Source organism: Tursiops truncatus, chromosome 2 (assembly GCF_011762595.2).
Source record: "Tursiops truncatus isolate mTurTru1 chromosome 2, mTurTru1.mat.Y, whole genome shotgun sequence".
Classification (NCBI taxonomy): Eukaryota; Metazoa; Chordata; class Mammalia; order Artiodactyla; family Delphinidae; genus Tursiops; species Tursiops truncatus.
Window position 1 is genome coordinate 165,116,967 of NC_047035.1, and position 22,832 is coordinate 165,139,798.

Sequence of the window (22,832 nt, forward strand, 5' to 3'; positions counted from 1 at the left end):
ACATTCTACCAGCTCCACTCATAGTTTAATATGTTCCCCTCCCTTGGCCCATCACTTCTGGCTTAAAAAATGACCCAATTAACTGAATAGAAGCCCTAATTGGCCAGTCTCTTTAGATCTGTGAGGGTCATCTTTGAAGACGATCGAATCAAAGCATGCTAATTTGAGAAAATATAAAAAATATAGAAAATCATGAAGAAAAGAGCATCGCCCAGGAGCTTACCACCCAGAGACAACCTCTCTGGACATTCATCAAATAGGAAGACTAAACCATGAACCTGATGAGACCAAGGTTCAGGCCCCTATAAATAAATGATTTACTTTCATAATGAATTTTATGTTTCTAACTTGGTATTCTTATTCTGAAGGAGGTCCCTCAAAATTGTAGTAAGCTTCAGGACCCACAAAACTTGGATCCATCACTGCCATTAAGGTGATTGATTGATTTTTTAATGTCTAATTCCTTTCTGTTTTATAACATACTTTGCCACTTGACAAATTTTTTTCTCATTGCCATTTTCTTTTAGAATCCCTTTTAATAACAGTGTAGTGTTCCAGTGAATGGATTTATTATGTGAACTGATTTATTAAATGAATCCTCTAATTAAATGAATCCTCTAATTAAATGAATCCTCTAGAGAGGAATCCACTCTTCCCCCCCCCACCCCCGCCACTTATTCTTATAAACGATGATTTATTGAGCATCCTGGTAAGTATATCTTTGTGCATAAATGTGTAGAAGTTGAATTACTGGCTCAAACCATGTGTGTATTTTGGGGGCTTTTGACGCATATTGACAAGTAGCTCTTTGGAGAAGTGGGATCAACTTTCTTTCCCAACAGTGGTTTGTGAGGGAACTCATTTTCCCAGCTCCTGTCAGTACTGTTTATTTTATTGTAAAAACTTTTGCTAATTTCATGGGTATAAAAAGCTATCTTATTATTTTTATATTTATGTTTTTCTTATTAAGGTGAAAGTTGTCAGTTTTCCATCAGAAAGTACTCTGAGAGCTCTTTGTATTTTTAGGGCATTAGCCATTTGCCAGTTACAATGTGTATTGATTCGCCTAGTCTTAAACTGGATTTGGAGAAACGGAGGCATTTAGGTCATTTGGAATTGTCACCATCATCTGCCTGCAGAAAATGCCGTTTAGGGGAAATTGTAGAAGGCATTCCAGAAGGCAAGCCTACGTCTGATTAAGTCGTGGCCACGTTACCGGGAGAATTGATTTCAGCTAAAAGATATCTGAGCATCTATTATGTGCCTAACACTTTACTATCTATTACCCTTTGATGAATACAGCTAATTGGGATGCAGAATTTCGCAGAAATGCAAAAGTCATGCTTGCAATTTCAATAAGACATATTTGAGAAAATTTCCTCAATTCTTAATGCAAAAGTGTTGGCGGAAGATGGCTCAGAGATAGAGCACGTGCTACGCAGAAGTGGGGGGAAAGTCCCCCAAGTGGGTGGCACAGCGTGGAGAGTGAGCGTGCTTCATAAGGTCACAGAGCAGCGCAATGTCCGGTACAACTATGATGTCCTAGGAATGTGGCGTGATTTGGGGTAATAAGGCAGCGACGGGAGGCTGAGGTCTGTTTTAGTTGGTTTGGGCGGCTGTGACAAATTACTGAAGACAGGGTGTCTTAGACAACAGTGTATTTCCCACAGTTGCAGAGGCTAGGAAGTCCAAGGTCAAAGTGGCTGGGTAGGACCCACTTCCTGGTTTGCAGTTAGCCAACATCTCATTGTATCCCCACAAGCCAGAGAGCAGAGATAGAAAAGAAACTCTGCCATGTCTGTTCTTATGAGAGTGCTAATCCCATTGGGGAAGGGGCTCCACCCTCATGACCTAATTACCTCCCAGAGGCCCCACCTCCAAATGCCATCACAGTGGGGATTAGGAGTTTAACATGAATTTTGGAGGAACATGAATATTCAGTTCTTAGCAAGGTCACACAGTGAAAATCCTTGCATGCCATATGAAGATAAAGAACATTTTAGAAGTTGTCCCGCATTCTGGAATGGATTCTGAGATTCAGAAAATTATGAGGATGTGTAACACGATGTGACCTGCCAAGTGCACTTAATTTTTTGCAGAATGTCACCAAGAGTTCTTGGTGACAAACACACATTCCATTTGCAGAGCCATTGAGATGGAAGAACCCAAGTGTTCAGGCTTCTCAGAAGGTCTGCAAGTGCTGTGAGGTTCCTTTCAACACTCTTGCTTTCAGGGCTCTGCGCCTTCCCCTACTCCCCCAGCACGTGCATTATTTCTAACCACGTGTCATCATTTACTTCAGTTGACTTCAAGACAGGAATATTTTTTCCAAGCTGCCCCCATCATGCTTCCACATCTTCAAGCAGATGGTCAGGCTAAAAGTGCAAGGACAGCTAAGATGGTCCAGAGAGGCCAGCTAGAGGAAATGGATGTGGCTAAATGCAAAATTTTGGAGGCTGTGTGCTTCCAGGGAGAGATTGTGGCTTCTGCGGATTGACAAAGTGGGATATATAAGTTAGTTAAGCCATTTTACCACCTGTAACTTGTGGCAAGTTACTTGGACCTTCTGAGCTGCCTTCTCCCTATCTGTGAAATGGGGCCATAACACCGACCTCATCAGAGATGCTGATTCAGTGAAATTACACGCGTACCGTTCCTGACACACAGCAGACATCCTATAAATGCATTTCGCATGTCCTCTTCCCTTCTTCACAAAAAGGGAGTTTATCATCTAAAGTCCTTCAGCCTTCCTCTGAATCTGGAACAGCCAGCACTAACTCAGCGCGAGGGAAGAATGCCAGAGCATGCTGAATCTCATCGCCGTGCCAACAACACGCCATCGTAGATTCAGAAAATTCCTTCTGAGTTTAAGCATTTCTAAATACCTTTCCTGAACTGAGAAGGCAGAGCGAACCAAGTGTAAAAAGACTCTTCTCCTCTGTTTGTAAAGGCATCTTTTCCGTCTTCTGTGGATTTTCACGATCTGTAACTGGACTTGTGTACCCAGCTGGCAGCTGCGCCACCCAGACCCCGAGGTAACTGTAGTTTAGCCCCAATTGTTTTTTTCACTCAGAGCAGCCTACAAATTCTATTTCAAGCACACACACGTACAGAATGCAGATGTGGGAATGAAAACCAGGCCCTTTTGGGGAATGAGGCCGTGATATTTGACTGTAGTGAGGCCACTAGTGGCCCATGTACAGGGGCCCCACCCAGGCATAGTTGGGGCTCAGACCTCAAGAGTGGTTTTGGCCTTTGGATATGACATTAGCAATCACATGGACAGTCACCACATCTCCCGTTCGGGGCAAAGACGTTGCACAATCTATGATCAGACAGGCTTGAAAGGCTTTTTCTGTATACTGAAAAACGTGTAACAGCATGGAAATTCTAGAAAACTAACTCTCTGAAGGTCTACTCCAATCAAGGAAATGGCCACTTCAGAACGTGCTTCTCATGTGTATCCAAACCAGGAACAAGATTCCTAGGCTGTTCACATCATGCAGCAAAAGCTCTTACAGCTCAGATGGATCCCCAAATGAACATTCCTTTTGGATGACTAATAAATCATTCATTCATTCATTCAACAAATATTTATTAAGAACCTACTATATCATTGGTAGTATCACAGGTACTAAGGATGCCCTGGTGAACATCAACAACAAGAAACATTTTTAAAGAAATCCCTGGCCGAATTCCCTGGCGGTCCAGTGGTTGGGACTCTGCTCTTCCGCTGCCGAGGATGCGGATTCAGTCCCTGGCGGGGAACTAAGATTCCGCCAGCCGTGAGGTGCAGCCAATAAATAAATACATACATACATCATAAAAAATTAAAAGGAGACAAGAGGAATTGGATGCATTTTTTAAAATCCCTGGCCTCATGAAGCTTCCATTTCGGCAGGAGAGACTGACAATAAACAGTAGTAATAATGAAAATATGAGTTACAGTGTCTAGTGGAAAACACTCAGGAAGAAAATGAAGCAGGGCTGGGGTATGAAATATGAGACAGAGTGGGTGCTGAAATTTTGGAGAAGGTGGTGAGGGGAGGCCTCGCTGGGAAGCTGACTTTAATGAAAGACTTGATGAATGGTTTGGATAAATATAGACTTAGATCAAAAATATTTCCTCCCGGGTTTTCGAGGCTGTGTCTCCATTGTCTTTGGTTTCTGGGCTGCTGTTAAGAAAGCGAATGCCCTTCTGACTTCTCCTTCCTCTGTGACTTTTCTCCACACCCGCTGGGAACTTGTAGGAACCTCTGTGTTTCCCCTGCCATCTGGAACGTCTCAGGGACAAGCCTGAGTGTGTTGAGCATTTCATGAACACTTTCAGTCTCCAAGCTCATGTCCTTCAGTTTGGGGAGAAAAAAAAAAATCTTGTAATACTTTTGGAAAACTGCTCTGCTTTTCCTGACCTCCTTACCCAAATCCCCATTATTAGGAATTGAGAGGCTCTGAAGTCATTCTCTATTGTTCTTACTGGTTCTCACCTTTTCCCCTCTCGTAGTCGTTTTGCTGCCCTTTTTGAGATTTCGTCAACTTTTTCTTCTCCACTGAATTTGTCATTTCTGTTCTCATGGTCCCCAGAGCTCGCTCTTGCCCTCCAAATTTCCCCTTTTCTTGGACTGTCTCATCTCTTCTGAGTTTCTGTTTTCTGTTTATTTCTCACATGAAAGAGGCTTTATGAAATGTCTCTTAACCCTTGCTAGTCTGTTCATGCATAAGCGAGGCACGGTTGTACTCACTGGAAGCTTTTATATATGGCCCAGGGTGCTTCACGATGGAGTGACCGGACAGAATCGAAACCTTACCCTCAAAAATCTGTTGGTCTGTTCTTGGAGGACAGTCAGCTTCCCTCCAGTTTCCTGACCAAGACGTCAGCCCTTTGCCAGAATTTTGTCAGAGGGCACCTCATGCACCTTCCCCTGTGCTTCGTGACCCAGAATCCAGTCCGTGGGTTCAACCTCTTCAGTGGTTCTGCTGTGGCTTTGGGGAATCGCCTGGCTGAATGGCGTAGACAGGGGGATGGAGGAAGCGTGTTGCACCATTACAAAGATTCAGCCAGCCCTCATGCGTTCCACTCACTCTGCGTTCTTAGCTTCAGAAGGATCTGGTGCCTCTTTTCCTGAACTTCCCTGGCCCTGCAGTTATGCAGAGTCCTGTGCTTGAAGACCTAGGTGTCAGCTTTCTCTCGTCTGCTGTTGTCTCCTCTCTCCTCCCCTTAATTCTTTGATGTACACTTTTTTAATTCTTCATTGTCATCTGAATGGAATTTCAGAAGGAGATGGACATAAATTGGTTACATCAACTGCCATATTTAAGCACAAGTCACATTCTGTTCTATTTCGAGTCTCTCCTGCCAACAATTACTCTGTTGGTCCTGGTAGAGTGCCTCAGGAGATTCTCACAAGAAGTAGGAGTCAAAACGAAATGTCAGGATCTTCCGTCCCGACGCAGTTATCTATCTCTGAACAACAAGTGACCCTAAACATAGTGACCTAAAGCAACCACAATTGTTTATTTGCTCATGATTCTGCCATTTGGGCAGTGTGTGGAGGGGGCATCTCATTTCTGTTCCACGGGACATCGGCTGGGACAGCTCTCCTGGGACTGAGGGTTCCCCTCTCAAGATGGTGCACCCACATGACTGGCCAGTGGTCCTGGCTGGAGAATGGGTGCTCAGCGGGGGCCGTCAGTCAGGGCTTCCGTTCTTCTTCATGTGGCCTCGGTTGGGCTCCATGGACGCTTGGTTCCGTGAGGGAGCGTCCAAGACCACACTCACCAAGAAGGCAAGCTCTCTTGTGCAAACTCGTATTGAGCTTCCGTTTTGCGTCACACTTGCTAGTGTCCCATTGGCCAAAGCAGGTCACGTGGCCAAGCCCAGACCCCACGTGGGAAGGGACACTCCACAGGGCCGTGACGGCTGGGAGGCATGGTTCATGGGGAACCACATGCCCCCTGGAAGTTTAAAATGCTATGATCCTGTGCTTGTGTTGTTCTTTGTGTAACTGATTTGTTCCATTTTCTTTCTGACACATTGGGGCACCAGGCTCTTGTAGATATTTTCATTTGATATAAACATTCAATATGTCTTAGAGCCACAGAAATGCATTTCCACTTAAAACATTTCTGAATGGACATAAAGACATAACCTATGTCGTTCACCTATGGCTATAATGATTGTGTTCCTGGTCAGTGAAAGATGTGGGAAAAAATTCACCCTATGGGGTCAAATTCCTAAATATACCTTTCAAGGGAATTGAGTATTGTTGTCTTTTGCCTTAGGTTACCAAAGGTTAGCTTCTTGTCCTTTTGGTTTTAAAATAGTTGAAAATGAGCCTCTTTAACACCTGCCCAGACTCCAAAGAATAAAAGTGGGTATTTACATCATAACCAGAGAGTGCATTTCTTGGAAATTCCAAACACATGTCTCTTGTGACGTGCTTTGCAAGCGTGTCCGGAACATTCCTGCCTGTGGTAGGGCAGAAGTGGCTTAGCTTGTGCTGTGTGTCGTTGAGTCTTGGTCTGTGACTGATAACTGTGTCCATCTTGTGCGCAGGGGTTCTTTATCTCCAGTATGGAGATGAAACCAAGCAGCTCAGGATGCCGAATGAAATTACAAGTGCAGACACAATCCGTGCTCTCTTCGTAAGTGCCTTTCCACAGCAGCTCACCATGAAAATGCTGGAGTCGCCCAGTGTCGCCATTTACATCAAAGATGAAAGCAGAAATGTCTATTATGAGTTAAATGATGTCAGGTAAGCAGTTACGTCATTTGATCGTGTGCGTGTGTCCACCATCTTGCGTTGACGGTTGGTTCCGACTCCTTATCTCTTTGTGTTCCAGTGAAGAAAGCACACCTGTTGTCCTGGTGGGCAGGTTTATTTTACCCAGGTGTGAAACCACTATCTGGTTTTCTAGAACTTATTGACAAGGTTTGGTTTACAAAGGTGAGGACAGACTTCTCCCACACAGATCTTTGCATGTTACTTCTGAAAGGAATGGAAGAAATGAGCCAGTCTGCTGTTCATCTAAGAGTTAGGAGAACTAAGGCCCAGAAAGATCATATGAGTTGAAGGTTATACTTACAGGTGGAATTTAACCAACTCCTTCTCAAGGGTTCTTGTCATCACAGACAGAGCCTGTAGACATTTTAGGTAATGATCTCACTGGCCTATTCTTTATACGAACAAGTTAGAATAAAAGCAGTGGACTCTATGCTATTGTCCACAAGAAAGGAGGCTAAGAAGCGTTCTCCTTTTCCATTTGTTTCTTAAATAGTTGGCCTTTACTAAAGGATCCCACTTTCTCAGTGAGCTTTCTCCTGGGCTTCTAGTAAAATGTACTCTAAAACGAGGCTAAATGGAGTCATGCTGTGGCAGGTGGCATGGAAAGAGAAACGTCTTTATCAACCGCAGGGGTGTTGTGCATAGAACAGAAGGGACCATCTGAGCTCTTCCAGCCAAACAAGCCTGAGAAACAGGACTTAAATCAACGCAAGTAAGCAGTCGCTAGTATAGCCGCTGAACATTCTAGAGCGGAAAAAAATGATTGAGCGACTCATCCAGCCCTTTCATTTGATGGGACCAGAACCTCAGATGCATAAATGTTAAGACTTACTCAAGATCATGTAGCCGATTAATTTCTAAACCCAGACCCAAACCTGACTGTCCATATTCTGGGCCAAGAATTTTTTATTCCCTCAGAATGTTCTCCCCTCAACTCATCTGGGCCCCAACTTGGACTTGTGGATTCCTTCCCTGTGGGGATAGCAGACTTTCCTGTTTCTTCATCATGGAATTAATAGGAACTACTTTTTTAAAATATGCCTTTAGTGCATAATAAATGTAAACTGATAAATATCTAACAGTGATCTGAAATGACATATTTAGGCATGTACCAAGGCATATGAGTAATTTAGAGCTTTCAAGGTTTGACACATGCCCTCAGGTATAGGTGCTATATCTGTTACCCAACCTTCCTGCTTTTTAAAAACATGTTTCAATATTCATGGGTTTCAGAAAATTCACATTTGTTTTTTGAAATAAATTATTGATCCAGCTGTCACCAAAAAAATCCTGAATTTACAAAGCATAAACTTAAACATGAAGTAATCATGTGATATTTAGAGAGTATGTTCACAGTAATATAATCCCATGTAGTGGTTTAACATGGACAACCATCTTCTTGAATTTCTGCGTTTTGCAGTTAGAGAACTTGAGGGATATGGTAATAATAAATACACATGAAACTACACAAAGCCACTTTTGATTGTGGAGCTCAAGGCTGATGAGATTATTGTAAGCAGTTGGACCCCACTGTCTTGCAGCCCGTACAAGAATTTTTGTATTACAATGAGTCATGATTTTCTAGAGGCTTTCCCAAGCCTCAGAGTATGACTACTAAGACTTTCTGCACACATTCTTTGGGAATGTGTGACGTAGTCACAAAAGGAGAAATGGGAGGGCCGACAAAGAGGAAAAGGTACCCAAAACTTCCAAACTGAGATGATCTTTCTTGATGCAAATTCAGTTGATAAAATATTGGATTGGCCAAAAAGTTCATTCTGGTTTTTCCATAAGATGTTATGGAAAACCTGAATGAACTTTTTGGCCAACCCAATAAATGAAAGCAGAGCTTGAGAGAAGTGATCACTTTAAACAATAATAATTTTCAGTTAGTTTGTTTCTATTTGCGGAAGTGATGGTCTCCTTGATTCTTAGGCTGCGGTACTGATAGCCTGATTTTTTTTAAATCTCATTTAAAATGTTTAAGTGGAAAGTCCTTGGTTTATAAATTTGTCTATAATTTTACTTTTCAGTGTTTTGATTTACATATAAAAAGTAGATCTCAAAATATTTAAGTGGATAAAATGTGTTTATGTGGTGATGAGTATAATATTTATGTGAGATGATCACATCTATGTCCTTTCCAAAGAATTATTATTCTTTGCTTTTATGCATAAAATGCCCCAAGTATATTTTATTTTATTTTATTTCACCATCAGCATTAAATAGAACCTCGCTCCTTGCAAGAAAAAAAAAAATGTAACGTGTAGATTTTACCTGAAGACACTGGCTTTAGTCTTCTAAACCCAGAGACAAATTTCATTTCACATCCAATATTTTTGAAGTGACGGTATATTTGTTAAACATTTGGTTCTTTCATCATGGTGTTGGGTTCTCCATCTTTTCCTTAGGGAAATGCTACAGAGAGTTTAGGCTGAAATTCTGTGTTGTAAATGTCGCCATGGTAAACGCAAGCTGGGCCTTTACTGTTGGTTCATCTTGGATGAACATGTTTCTAAATTAATAAATCAACCTCCTGTGTTTTAAATACCTTCAGACCCACACTAGTTTTTTTCATGGCTCAAGTAAGGTTTTCAGTTTCTTTACATCGTCCCTTGGGACTTTGCCCCCTCCTCCTCCTCCCAGCCACAGGGTGAGTTCCTGCAGTGAATCCCCACATCCTTTTCTTCCGCAACCTCTTTACCTCCTAGTAACTTAGTCCCTTCTAATAACGAGGACCGCACGCCTCCCCTTGAGCAGACTTCTAATGAGCTGCTTGAAATTTGGCGCAACCGTGCAAGCTGGGGCTAGTCACTGCTTTAAAGCAACCACTGATGGGTATTTGTTGGAGGGAAGCAAGCCTCGTCCAAGGATGCTCCGCTTCGTTGAAAACAGAAGCACAACCCAATAATCCCAATGATTGCGATCAGCCCACAAAACATGTGGCTGCAGCTGGAGGAAAGGAACGTGTCTTCCTGCACAGGGTTCCCTGAGCTCACCACGCTGGCACTGGCAGGAATCGCAGTGTAGACGGGGCTAAACGTTCCTGGGGGTGTCCCTTCTGCTGATGAAAGCCGCAGGTGGAGGGCGAAGGACTTTGTAGACATTCCTAAGCTCTTAAATAATTTTGAGGTAGGCTCTTAGCGAATTGTGGTTCTGTCCTTTGCAGCAGTACGAGTGACTCCAGGGTTCTAAGTGTTTTCAGAGGGAGAGACAGACCAACGGAAGAATTTATCCGCTGCTTTTCCTGTAATTCAGCTTGTATGTAGAACAGTATTTTTAAAAATCCACTATGGAGAGAAGAATCTAGTAAAATTTTTAAATGCCTTCGAAAAAAAAAATCCACCATGGAAGAAAAAAAAGGCATCGTAAAGATACTAGTTTTGATCTTTGTGGTACTTTTTTTTTTCTGGACTGCAAATACATTTTCTTTCCCTTGCTTAAGGTGTTTGAAGGGAAAAAAAGCATTTTTCCTTTGCATGTATTCGTGAGATAAGCAGAAAACCAGGTGTCTGGGCAAAGTAAACAATTAAATATTTAAATATTAACCAAATCCCTTTGAATGTATTGTAAATATGGGAGCTTTATTGTTTCTTAAAGTGTTAGCTTTCATTACCCAGAATCTTGAAAGAAGGTTTATGCTACCCGATGTTTATGGGTGGAGAACTACAGGGAAAGAATAATACTTTGCTGAGGAACCAAAATAAAAAGGAACGGAAAGAAAAGCTGAAGTCATTTTTCTCCTTTGCCTTATTTATTTTTGCCTATTTTTATGGTAAAAGAACGTTTTGCCTGGTTGATCGCACACAACGGCTAGATTGTCTGTGGATGTCTTTTACCTGATTCTTACGGGCAGACGGAGGAAATGGCCAAAATAAGGCTCCTTTCATCTGCCATAGTTATTGATGTTTCCGATTCCAGGAACATTCAGGACAGATCCCTTCTCAAAGTGTACAACAAGGATCCTGCCCACGCATTCAACCACACGCCGAAAACTGTGAACGGAGACGTGAGGGTAAGTGTCCCTGTTCTATTTTTACTTGAATTCTGTGGGTTGAACCATCCCTCCTTCTGGCATTGGTTCCCTGTGTAATCACACCCAAACACCAGATCTGGGGGGTTCTTACTGCTGTCCTTGTCTGATAACTCATTATTTGTTCATTGGTAGAGAAATCAGATTGCCTGATCATTTGGAGTAAAGGGATTGAAACAGGGCTTCACACATCCTAATTCACCTCTAAGCATGGAATTTAGTTATATCCTTACTCCAGGGGGGTCCTGAAAATCTGTACATGAAAGAGTTCTTGGTCTATAATATATTAACTTACTCAGAGGATCTCTTGCTGTTTTTTCTCCAGTTAAAAACAAGGCTAACATACCAACAACAACAAAGCCCATGCATTGTAGAATCTATTAATATCCTTATATCTGCTGTTCCAAGTCCTAGCAGCCTAATTAAGTTATTCCCCTCCTAATTCAGGACTGTTTGCTGTTATAACAGCAAATAGTGTTAAATATTATCCGATGTCACCTGAATTGTGTTGAGGGCAAAGTACAAAAATCCGCATGCTTTGTGAGCTAAAATTCTCTAGATTTAGATCATCGTAGAAGATTATCCAGACATTCAAAGCACACAGGGATATTTTGAAGAATAAAGAACAGGGAAACTGAAAAGACAGATTGCAAAATCACACTAATGCAAGTCCATTAGACAGGGATTGAGTTTCTAACAGTAGCGCTACATTCCTCTGCAGTAAAAATGAGAAGAAAAAAAGATTAACTTCTCCAGATGTACCTTCCCCCTACCCCAACCCATTGCCCCACACAAATTTAGAAGGTGCCTCGCCATTTTATATCATCCTTTCTGAGGATTAGCACTGGATGCTGAAAAGAGTTTTACTAGAAGAAAAGTAAATGAGGAGGTCCTGTTGCCAAAGAAACCCAGGCACTGTCTGTCCTAGAGTTGCAGTAGTGTTCTTCAAGGTCTGCGCTTCCTGACAGTGGGTATTAGTTTTTGTACTGCTGCTGTAACAAATGATCACGTATTTAGTGGCTTACAATGACACAGATTTACTACCTTACAGTTCTAGAGGTCAGAAGTCCAACATAACTCCAGTGGACTCAAATCAAGAGGTCACTGGCATTCCTTTCCAGAAGCTTGGAGACAATATGTTTCCTTTTTTTTCTCCAGCTTCTAGAAGCCACCCCCATTCTTCATCTTGTAGCCCTTTTCCTCCATCTCTAAACCCAGCCAAATAGCATCTTTCTGACCCTGCTTCCCTCATCACACCTCCAGCCCTCCCTCTTCCTCTGTTAAGGACACTTGTCATAACATTGGGCCCAAGACTCCAGAATGATCTCCCTGTATTAGGGTCAGCTGATTGGCCACCTTCATCCCCTTTTCCGTGTAGTCACAGGTTCTGGGGACTAGGACGAAGACATCGTTGTTCTGCCTACCACACAGGGTCTGTGAGTTTAGGACCAAGAGGCCAGGAGGTAAGATAGAAAGTGCTGGGAGAATTTCCATGTCATTCTGGACTGGAAGATGAGTGATGACATTGTGGGATCAGAGCCTACACATTTTTGGAGGAAGAGGCCTCTTACATTCTCCACGGCTGCTTTTTTATGTCAGAAATAATCTGTGATTTGAAGTGGAGGCTGTGCTGCTACTTGAGGAAAGCTAGGAGTTGGAAGTTTGCTTTTAGGCTTTACAGTTTCAGTATAAACCAGCTCCACGTGAAGGCTGATGGAATCACGCTACTCACAAAGCCTGCGCCGGATTTTATGGTACACTTTGCTTTTCATGACCCCATTCTTCTCTTTCTCAGTGACATTCTTAAGAGTCCTTGCTCCCTTGGAGATCCTTACTTTTTGAGACATCTAGCCTTCAAAGTTTCATGAGTTTCAGAGTTCTGTTTTTGCTACATGCAGTCCGCACAGGGGCCTCAGAATCGCCTCTGAAAATCTTGTTTATGGCTGGAGAGGACACCTGTTTTTAACTCTTGAGCAGATGTGGTACCTCCATAAGGAGCAGCAGTGAGCACGGAGAAAATCAAGTATTAACCATCTGGACAGAGTCTATGAGGATTCAGTACTTTGGCTCTGGGTTTCAGTAGAGTTGTTCAGTTTTTACTTTTAAATGAGACCCTTGTGGGTCACTTTCCGAGTGGCCCACAGCCTGCTTTAGACAGCAGTGTTCTCTGGGGGAAAGTCAGACTGTTCGCCCTAGAGGAGGGGAAACGAATGTTCACCATCCAACCCGCAGAAAAACTTTCAGGTTTCAGTGAAGACGACTTAGAAATGAGAAATAGAACGCAGTTTTAAAACCAACTCAGTGTGATCGTGCCTGCAGTTTGCCACTTGGCCCCTGTTGATGGATTCCAGAAGCTAAAAGACCTGGAATTCCTTCTGCCTCACCTTTTGGCTCTGGGGGTTGGAATTCTGTCTCCTTCTTGATGAAGGTGGCTGCCTTGCTATTAAAGGAAAGGAAGCTTTGTTGAGTCCTGCCAGGAACGCAGCTGCATAAGCCCACTGCTCATGGTAACAGAAATAGAGAACAAGGATCAACTGCTATAGACTAAACCAAGCTGCATGGTGGGTGGAGAGCTCCGTCTTCTCGTGTGTTCGCAATGCTCACGTGGCCGGGAAGGAATTTGATGATAACTGCTCACCTGAAGCAGTGGTGCAGCCCTGCGCCTCATGTCGCTGGTCTTCATCCACCAGCCTCCAGAGGCAGCCTGGGCCAGACCTCCCAGCTGCCCACTCGTTACCAATACACATGCGTGTCTCGGAAAACATGGGTGGGACCAGGCAGAGGTACGACAGCGGCAATGCCAGCACTTTGTGGTGGCCTCGGGGACTTTCCTTAGACAATGAATTTAATATCTTGCCTGTGAGAGAGGAGAAAATGTGAGACTCCGGATCCAAAACGGTCAGTTATCCAGAGCAGTGATGGTAGTGGTGTTAGTCGTGAAGCATGGAAAGCTACAGTATTAACGCCGAGGTTTTGGGCCTTAGGGTGTGCGTGGAATAGATGTTTGGCGGGGAAAACACGTGTCGAGTTTTCATTGAGCATCTAGCTGAGCATTTTTTAAATTGATTTATTTCTTTAATTGAAGTATAGTTGATATACAATATTGTGTTAGTTTCAGGTGTACAGCAAAGGGATTCAGTTATTTTTTTCAGATTATATTCTATTTTAGGCTATTACAAGATATTGAATATAGTTCCCTGTGCTATCCAGTAAATCCTTATTGCTTATCTATCTTATGTATAATAGTTTGTGTCTATTAATCCCATACTCCTAATTTGTCCCTCCCTTCTTCCCTCCCTCTCCCGTTCGGTAAACATGTGTTTGTTTTCTTTGTCTGTGAGTCTGTTTCTGTTTTGTATATAGATTCATTTGTAATATTTTTAGGTTCCACATATAAGTGATATCATATAGTATTTGTCTGTCTGACTTCACTAAGTATAATATTCTCTAGGTCAATCTATGTTGGTGCAAATGACAATATTTCATTCTTTTTATGGAAGAGTAATATTTCATTGTGTGTGTATGTATATACACACACACCCCTCATCTTCTTAAGCCAGTCATCAGTTAATGGGCACTTGGGTTGTTTCGATGTCTTGGCTATTGTAAATAGTGCTGCTGTGAACAATGGGGTGCATGTATCTTTTCAGTTTAGCGTTTTCGTTCCTTCCCGAGCTGAGCATTTTTGAAGCTAGTCTATCCAATGAGACTTGTGGTTCTCTGCTGGGACTGAGCATCCCCTGACTCTTTACCTGTGGGTGCAAATCACCCAGATCTCAATGAATCGCCTGGCTTTTGTTTCATCACATTAGATAGTAGCTTTGATAATTAAGTTCCCAAGGGGCTGAGCTCACCACATGGAACGGGCCCTTTTGCCAAATTTACATATGTACTCATGGGTTTGTAATTCACACATGTACAACTCAGAAGATGAGCTATTCCATTCTGTGGCTCTCAGAGGGTACCAGGGACTTCCAGTTCACCTAACCTAGTGGCTCTTACACAGTTTTCAGGCTTTTCCACAGTTTTCAGGCTTTTCCACCTTCTTGTGTGCTTTGAGATTACTTCCCAAGGTTCTTTGCTCCAGTCCGTCAGTTCTCTCCTTCCTGTATGTCTTAATTTTTACTTGCATGTAAGATAGCTTCCACATTTGCATAGAGAATGCATTCCCCAGAATTGCCCTGCATCTTAAATTACTTCCTAATGGCCAACTCACTGCCCCCCAGACCTCTTCTATCTGACCTCTGCATTTCACTATGACGGGTGGTCTCCTTAGAGACCTTGGTTCCCATTACACTGTCATCTCTAAATCCCTTGCCTACATGCAAACACACCCCAGTCTCCTTCATTTACTGACTCTTCTTCTTCCTCTTTCCTTCTACCTGGTCTTCAGTGCCTTCAGGCAGGCTTCACCTGTTTGTGTGTGTGTGTGTGTGTGTGTGTGTGTGTGTGTGTGTTTTAATTTGCTTTTTTTCTTTCATCTGCACCTTTTCATTTGTCATTTTTGTCTTACTACTGATTTAACCATTAGGTCAATGTAGGTGACCCTTAAAACTGTCCCTAACTCTGCCATTTCTCTAGAGTTCAAGACCAATGTTCAACTTTCAAGTGGTTGTCTCCACATGGATATTCTTCCAGTGCTTCCAGTGTTTCCAGTGTATCCTGTAGAAGAAAAAAAAATCCTAATCTTTTTTTTTAGCCCCAAGCCTTTTCCTCCTTGTTTTTCTGTCTTTGTGAATGAGTGCATGACTGCACATGGTGTGGATGTGTGTGCATGTGCCTGTGTGTTTTGAAGGGTGAGAGAGAAGAGATTTAAGAAGTCGAGTTATCAGAGAGTCTTCAGCGGCCTAACTCCTGTTTCTCACCGCATCCCACCAGTCCCCAGAGCCCGTCCATTTCACTCTGCAAGGACTCTTACACACCTCCTGCCGCCCTGGCCTGCACCATTACTCTCATGATAGCTAACTTTTTTGTGCATTGATGAAGCACGTTGACGGGTAATTTCATGTAAATCCTTAAGGCGCCATTTTGAGGCAGGTATTGCTACAAGCCCTCGTATTTATAGCTCAGAAAACAGTAGCTTAGGTCTGTTGAAGACACCTGCCCAAGGCCACACAGCAAGAGAGTGCAGAGCTGAGACCTGAATCCAGGCAACTTGGCTGCAGATCCCGGCTCTTAGCAGCACCGCTCTGATGCTGTAGTTCTGGCGTTCTTTATTTTTCTATCAGTCGGTTATGCAAGAGCCTTTAACCAGTCTCCCCAGCTCTTTTTACTCCAGTCAATCAGCTATTTGCCAAGTCAGGTCCCTGAGCGCAACTTGCCATTGTGCAAAGAATAGCACAGGCTGATGGTCGATATCATCTCCATCCCAACAGCCAGCCTGAGCCCCCTCAGTTCTTGCTCCGAGTCTCTGAAATGCACTGTCCTTCCCCACATACAGTGAATCCCCTATATACAAATGAGTTCCGTTCTGAGAGCGAGTTCGTTAAGTGCAGTTTGTTCGTTAAGTCCAACTGAGTGAACCTAAGTACCCAACTAACACAATCAGCTGTGTAGTACTGTACCAGCTACATCGCCACTGCTCTTATGCTTGCTTCCGGACATCCTGGGCTTGAAATAAAGATACTGATTACCGTACTCTATACAGTAGTGCACAGTAAAGTACACAAAAGCACAGCCATTTGTAGGGGATGCACACACCTGACAACGTATGCCAGACACATGAACTAACTTACGTGATTGGACATGCAAACGCACGTTCGTATCTTTGAGTTTTTGCAACTTGAAGGTTCGTACGTAGGGGACTTACTGTCTATACCTTCCGAAATTCCATGCATCAGACATACTCCAAGACAATTGCTCAATTATGTCGACAAGCTGCTGGCATGAAAAAAGGGTGGGAGGGGACACTGTTCTATTTCTCAGGTCTCTTCTACCCCCTAACAGCCAAAGGCCACGTGTGCACCATGGTTGGATCCTGATTGGAACAAACCAACTGTAAAAGACATCTTTAAAGCCATTTGGGAAATTTGAACATGTGTTAGGAATCAGATGATATTAAGGGATAATCAGTGATTCTGTTGGGTAGAATAATGGCTGGATGGTTATGTTTTTAAAAATGAGACACACTAAGGTATTTACAGGCTAAAACGGCATGACTGCTGGGGATTGCTCTAAAAGGCTCCGGCAAAACAAGCCCAAAAAGTGGCATTTGATGAAACAAAATTGGTAAAATGTTGAAAAATGTGAGAGCTGAATGACGGGAGTTCATTATATTATTTTCTCTACTTATTTTATGGTGGAAGTGCCCATAATAAAATGCAAAAAAGTAAAAACTTGCTTTTAGAGGCCAAATAAAAGACCGCCTACTCTATGAAGTCTTCCCTGTCAGATTTCATCTTTCCTTTTGGGGGAGGCATGTCGTACATTCTCCTGGTGTTCTAATCCTTTAGGCGCCTGCTAATCTTATCACACAAGATTGTAAGCTCTCCGAGGGCACACGCCAGCTCATGTTCATTTCCGAAAGCCAGTCCTGGTGCCTCATCCGTGGCGAGTGTAAATGCTTGTTAAGCAGATGCTTTGAGCGCTAGAATCATGGTGCTACGACTGGTTGTTTTATTCATTTTCTGTCATTAATGAGAACCCACTGTAAAAATATCTCTCTGTTCTCATCACCAGAAATAGTTGTGCTCCTCCTGGTTTATTTTTATCATAGGGACACTTTGAATCTTGTAAGTGATCATTTTCCCTCTTTGTGTTGCTACTCTAAAGCTTAGAATTAAATTCATGGCTCACCCACAGCTAGCGTACAGGCATTTACAGCGTGAGTGTTGGTGGTGTGCTGGCTTCGTGCCTGGACTCTATTTTTACTTTTTCCTACTTTCATCTTCTTTCTGTCATACATTCCAATTTGACTTTTTCGGGGGGTGCAAAATTGTAATGATTTCTGTGAACTCTATTAATTTCTTTGTGGAATCAGTCAGGTTACGAGTAGTATTCAGTTGGGACTTCCCTGGCGGTCCAATGGTTAGGACTCGGCGCTTTCATTGCTGAGGGCGCGGGTTCGATCCGTGGTTGGGGAACTAAGATCCTGCAAGCCACGTGGTGCAGGCAAAAATAAATTAATTAATTTAATTTAATTTTCTTTTAAAGAGTAGTATTCATTCTATACCGTTGTGTTTCTAGATATGATAATAGACCTTTTTGTGTCCACGGAGAAGGCAATGTGTTAAATACTTCACATGTTATTTAAATTAGTCAACAACTCTACAAAGCATGTAAACTGACTCAGTTGTTACAGATGATAAAATTGAGGCCAGTGACGTCTTTTCCAGGCCCGAATAGCTGGTATATGTCAGACATGGGATTTGAACCCAGTTCTTTCTGACTCTTTGTACTCAGCCCACAGCCTCCCTTCCTTGACATTCCATTCAGGTTTTGCAAGTTTTGAAACGATGCTCTTAACAAGATTTTAGAACATGTAACATATCCTGTTTAAATATTTGTCTCACTTCTGAATTCTATTATGTGTCTGTTTCCTGGCATCTTTTTATATTGAACATGCTTCATTCTATTCTATTCTGACTGGGCTAAAAGGATATCCCACCAAAAACAAAAACAAGAACAAAAAAACGGAGAAAGAATAGAAGAAAGAGAAAGAAGAAGTATGTACCGTTTAGTGTGTGTGTCTGAAATGGCCCTTCCACAGAGCTCAGAGCCCTCTTTTCTACAGGGCAGTGCTCTGGTTGAGAAGAAGTGTTTGGGATTTGGGGAAGGATAAAGTAATCCTACAGAAATGGATTACTTTTCTTTCATTCATTCATTTTCTTTCATTCACTCAAGGTCCTCCTTGACCCGGCCACCCTGGTGTCCCCTTCACTCACACAATGGCAGTGATATTAATAACTAACAGTCATGAAACACACTGTGCCCAGTACTGTGCTGAGTATTGTGCTCATAATCACTCTCATTTGTTCAAAACAACCCAGTGTGAGAGGAACTCTCATGACCGCCTGTTTCAGATGTGGAAACTGCGGATCAGAGAGGTTAGGGAGCTTGCTCAAAGCCACACAGCTCATCAGAGGTAGAGCTAGATTCGGAGCCAGACAGGCCAGCTCCAGAACTGACCTTCTTACCACTACAGTCACTAATGTCATTCCCCACGCTACTGTCTTCATCATCAATGTCCACGGGCCACCCATTTTTTAACTATGTAAGTTTCAGGTGGGCGGCATCTGTATAGACTCCAGAGCAATCACCACTGCACATCTAGTTTCCATCCGTTATCATACAGTTGATCCTCTTCACCCATTTCACCCTTCCCCCAACGTCCTTTCCCCCTAATAACCACCAATCTGTTCTCTGTATCTGTGAGTTTGTTTTTGTTTTATCTTGTTTGTTCACTGATTTTGGTGTTTTTGTTTTTGTTTAGATTCCACATATGAGTGAAATCATATGGTATTGGTCTTTCTCTGTCTGACTTATTTCGCTTAGTGTAATACCCTCCTGGTCCATTCATGTTGTTGCAAACAGCAGGATTTCATTCTTTTTTATGGCTGAGTAGTATTCCATTGTATGTATGTGTGTGTGTATGTTTATGCATGTGTACATTTCAGAGCTTCATCCATTCATCCACTGATGGACACTTAGGTTGTTTCCATATCTTGGCTATTGTAAATAGTGCTGCAGTGAACATGAGGGTGCAGATATCTTTTCAAATTAGTGTTCTTTGTATAAATACCCGTAAGTAGACTAGCTGGGTCATATGGCAGTTCTATTCTTATTTTTTTGAGGAATCTGCGTACTGTCTTCCATAGTGGCTGCACTAATTTACAATCCCACCAGCAGTGTGCAAGGGTTCCCTTTTCTCCACGTCATGTGCTGCCCATTTCTGAAGACCTAACTCAACAGCCACTGTCTTCTTCAAGCCTTTCCTTACTCCTCTCGTCTCCAAGCCTCACTCGCTACTGTCCCTTCTCTGATTCCGTAGAGCCTCACCTGTCCCCCCGCCTCTGATCACCCTCACCTTTTCCTGTCTGCATTGTAGTTATAGATGTGCACATCTTAAGTTCTGTTCTAAACTCCAGGCTTCAGGGGGCAAAGCCCCTATTCCATTCATCTTCACACTCTCTGTTTCCCTGAGAAAATGTCCTGCTTTGAGGAAATTCTCATTAAACGTCTGGTTGGAAAAGGGGCTCATGTCAGCACTTTTTGTATCACAAACTTTTAGTTAATACCTTCTCTGCTAAGACCAGTACAGTGATTTGCACGTGTAAACATTTGAGATTTACAGCACATCCCCTTGTTTATCCCAGGAATAATTCCTGACCAAAATAAGAACTAAGAATGTCTATTCTAACAAAATTACCCATCCTATAAATATAATTTTATCACAGTTAATTACCCTATAATTTAAGATGAGAGTAACAGATTTGTCAGATTAAACTAAGTGATTGCCAGAAATGCACACATACCTGCATTTTATCTTCAAGAGTTAAATTCACCTGTGGTAGAAAGTAAGCAAATCTCTGGATAACGATTAAATAAGACAGATCTTGGTTTACTGTATTTATAACTCAGCAGGACAGATCTTGCTTTTAGACTGAATGGGAATCAGTATTTCAAATACCTCCAGACTTATCAAGTAGGGGTGATGATTTTGGAACAGTTAACCTACTTCTGTTATCGTGAAGTTTTGCTAATCCACTCACCCAACCATTATGCATTGAGTCCCTCTGGTGGTTCAGGCTCTTGTACAAGTTCCGAAGATATAACAGTGACCAAGTATGGTAACTGCCCTCACAGATCTTCCAATCTAGTAGAAGATCAGAAAGTCAATAATCAGTAATGATACAGACATCTGTAGTTGTCACATCCATTACAGGCTATGTGCCATCTTGCCTTTGCTGGAGTTAACACTATGGAACTGGCATTCGAGGGATGCACCTCGTTGTGTCCCTTTTATGACGTGTCTTTCTGACAGGCGAAAAGATGTTTCTGTGGCAGTTGGTAAGGAATTACTCTTACTGAAATGATTAGCTGGGCAAACACATTTTAATACAGTGGCTATCCAGAGCAAGGTATTTTCTTCCTTCCTCCCTGCTTCCAGCTTTATTTTTTAAGACGCAAGAAAGAGTAATATATGCATATCTGATAGGCAGCTTCCAAGTGTTACAAATCTCATCTTTCCTGCTGTGTGGCTGCTTGCTTTTCCTTGCACTTTTTTTTTTTGGTCGTTGAGAGGTTATGACAACATGAGCCATATTGTATTTATAAACATCACGTGTTCCCTTGATATGGCTTGCCGTTTCTGCCAGACGGAACACATGGAAGAAACATTTCTTGTTAACTCAGCATTGGTTTTTAGTTATGCTGATTTCCGGGACGGGAAAAATGCCTTCCTACTCAGATTTAACTTTCACAGAGGAGAAACAAAACCTCTGAATGTCCGTGAAATAGTTTTAACAAGGGTGGATACAGCTCCTTTAAACCACATATTTTGACTAAAACTTCCCTCGGTAAAAAACCCCAGCCTTGCATTTAGTTACCATCAAGACAGGCAGAGCTGGAAGCATTTGAGAGATGGGTGGTTTCAGGGTCTCTGCACGTCTAGAAAGTTTCTTCTAGAAGAGGACGGTTCGTGGAAGATGTAAGGTAAGAACTGTGCCTTTATAACAAAATAGGATTTTCAGAATTTTTTGGTCCTGCTGTAGCACACTTACCTCAATTTGAGTTAACGTTTCTGTAGTCAAGTTCAATGCAATGTGGAATTTAAATGCTAGGTTTTTATTTTAACTTCTTGCACGCTGCTTAGAAGGAAACTTCTTTGTTATTGGCATTAGTCTGTTTTTGAAAATGCACTTAAGTTACATTGGCTGTCTCCAATCTATAATCTCATGATCTAGTTTCTGTTTAACCTTATAATTTAGAAAAGGATTTCAAGTGTCAACCTTGTTTGCTAGTACAGATCTCATTGATGTATGTGTTTTGTGATAATTTTCAGTGTTTTCACAAAGGTATTTGACTTGCCTTCGGTTTCCGAGACAAATGAAAATTTGAAGGCGTGGTACAAATTGGGGGGAGCAGAGGGGGATTAGTGTGCTTCTTTCAACATTCAAGGAAAACATTATTTGTTGTATTTTCCTTGTGAACATCACTTTACATTTTAAAATATAAAGTGCGGGCTTCCCTGGTGGCGCAGTGGTTGAGAGTCCGCCTGCCGATGCAGGGGACACGGGTTCGAGCCCCGGTCCGGGAAGATCCCACATGCCGCGGAGCGGCTGGGCCCGTGAGCCATGGCCTCTGAGCCTGCGCGTCCAGACCCTGTGCTCCACAGCAGGGAGAGGCCCACGTACCGCAAAAAAAAATAATAATAAAATATAATATAAAGTGCTTTTTTATCTGGGTTTTAAAAAATTCTTTAAAAAATATCAATTTAAGCTTTATGTATAACATTAAAAATGTCTGCAATTTTTATATAACAGATATAAGCCTGTTATTATCAGGTTTAATGGAAAAACCTGGAAAAAAACCTTTGGCAGAAATTATATTGACTTGAGATAACTATTCTGTCTTATTCTTGTAATAGTTCAGTCACAATGTTTTGTATTTATTTCTTTTAAAGACATTTAATAAGAGCAATGTCCTTTTAAGGCAGTCTGTTTCCTTTTAAAGGTACATGTGTGCATGGATCTGTTTATCTTTATCTCAATTTATAGATGAGTTAGTATGGATGAGAAGTTGTTAACCAATATGGTCTCAACTAATATATATTATTTCATATAGTCATCATTATAACCCCAAGGCATAGGTACTTTTATACCCATTTTAAGGTTGGAAAACTGAGGCTGAGAGAGATTAAGTGACAAATGACACACTAGCAAGGAGCAAAGCTGGGATTCAGCCCCAGGCTGACTGTGTCTATAGTCCCTGTTTTTAAATCCCACACTGCACACCCTTCCTTACCAGTAGCTAAGAACTCCCAGTCTGTCGTCAGATTCAGATAACTTATCTTG

General features: G+C 42.2%; 1 protein-coding gene across 9 annotated transcripts in view; it reads left to right on the forward strand.

The window, feature by feature from the left end:
* Positions 1-22,832, forward strand: part of KIAA1217 (KIAA1217 ortholog) — a 327,363-nt gene that overhangs the window by 200,873 nt on the left and 103,658 nt on the right. For 7 of the 9 annotated variants that reach the window (XM_019933420.3, XM_073801649.1, XM_019933421.3 and 4 more), the window contains 2 exons: positions 6,557-6,755; positions 10,707-10,800. In XM_019933420.3, coding sequence (XP_019788979.1) covers positions 6,557-6,755; positions 10,707-10,800 — 293 coding nt within the window. Of the gene's footprint in view, positions 1-6,556; positions 6,756-10,684; positions 10,801-21,196; positions 21,472-22,832 lie in introns of those variants that run through there. The other 2 variants (XM_019933414.3, XM_033852444.2) reach the window with 2 other exon arrangements.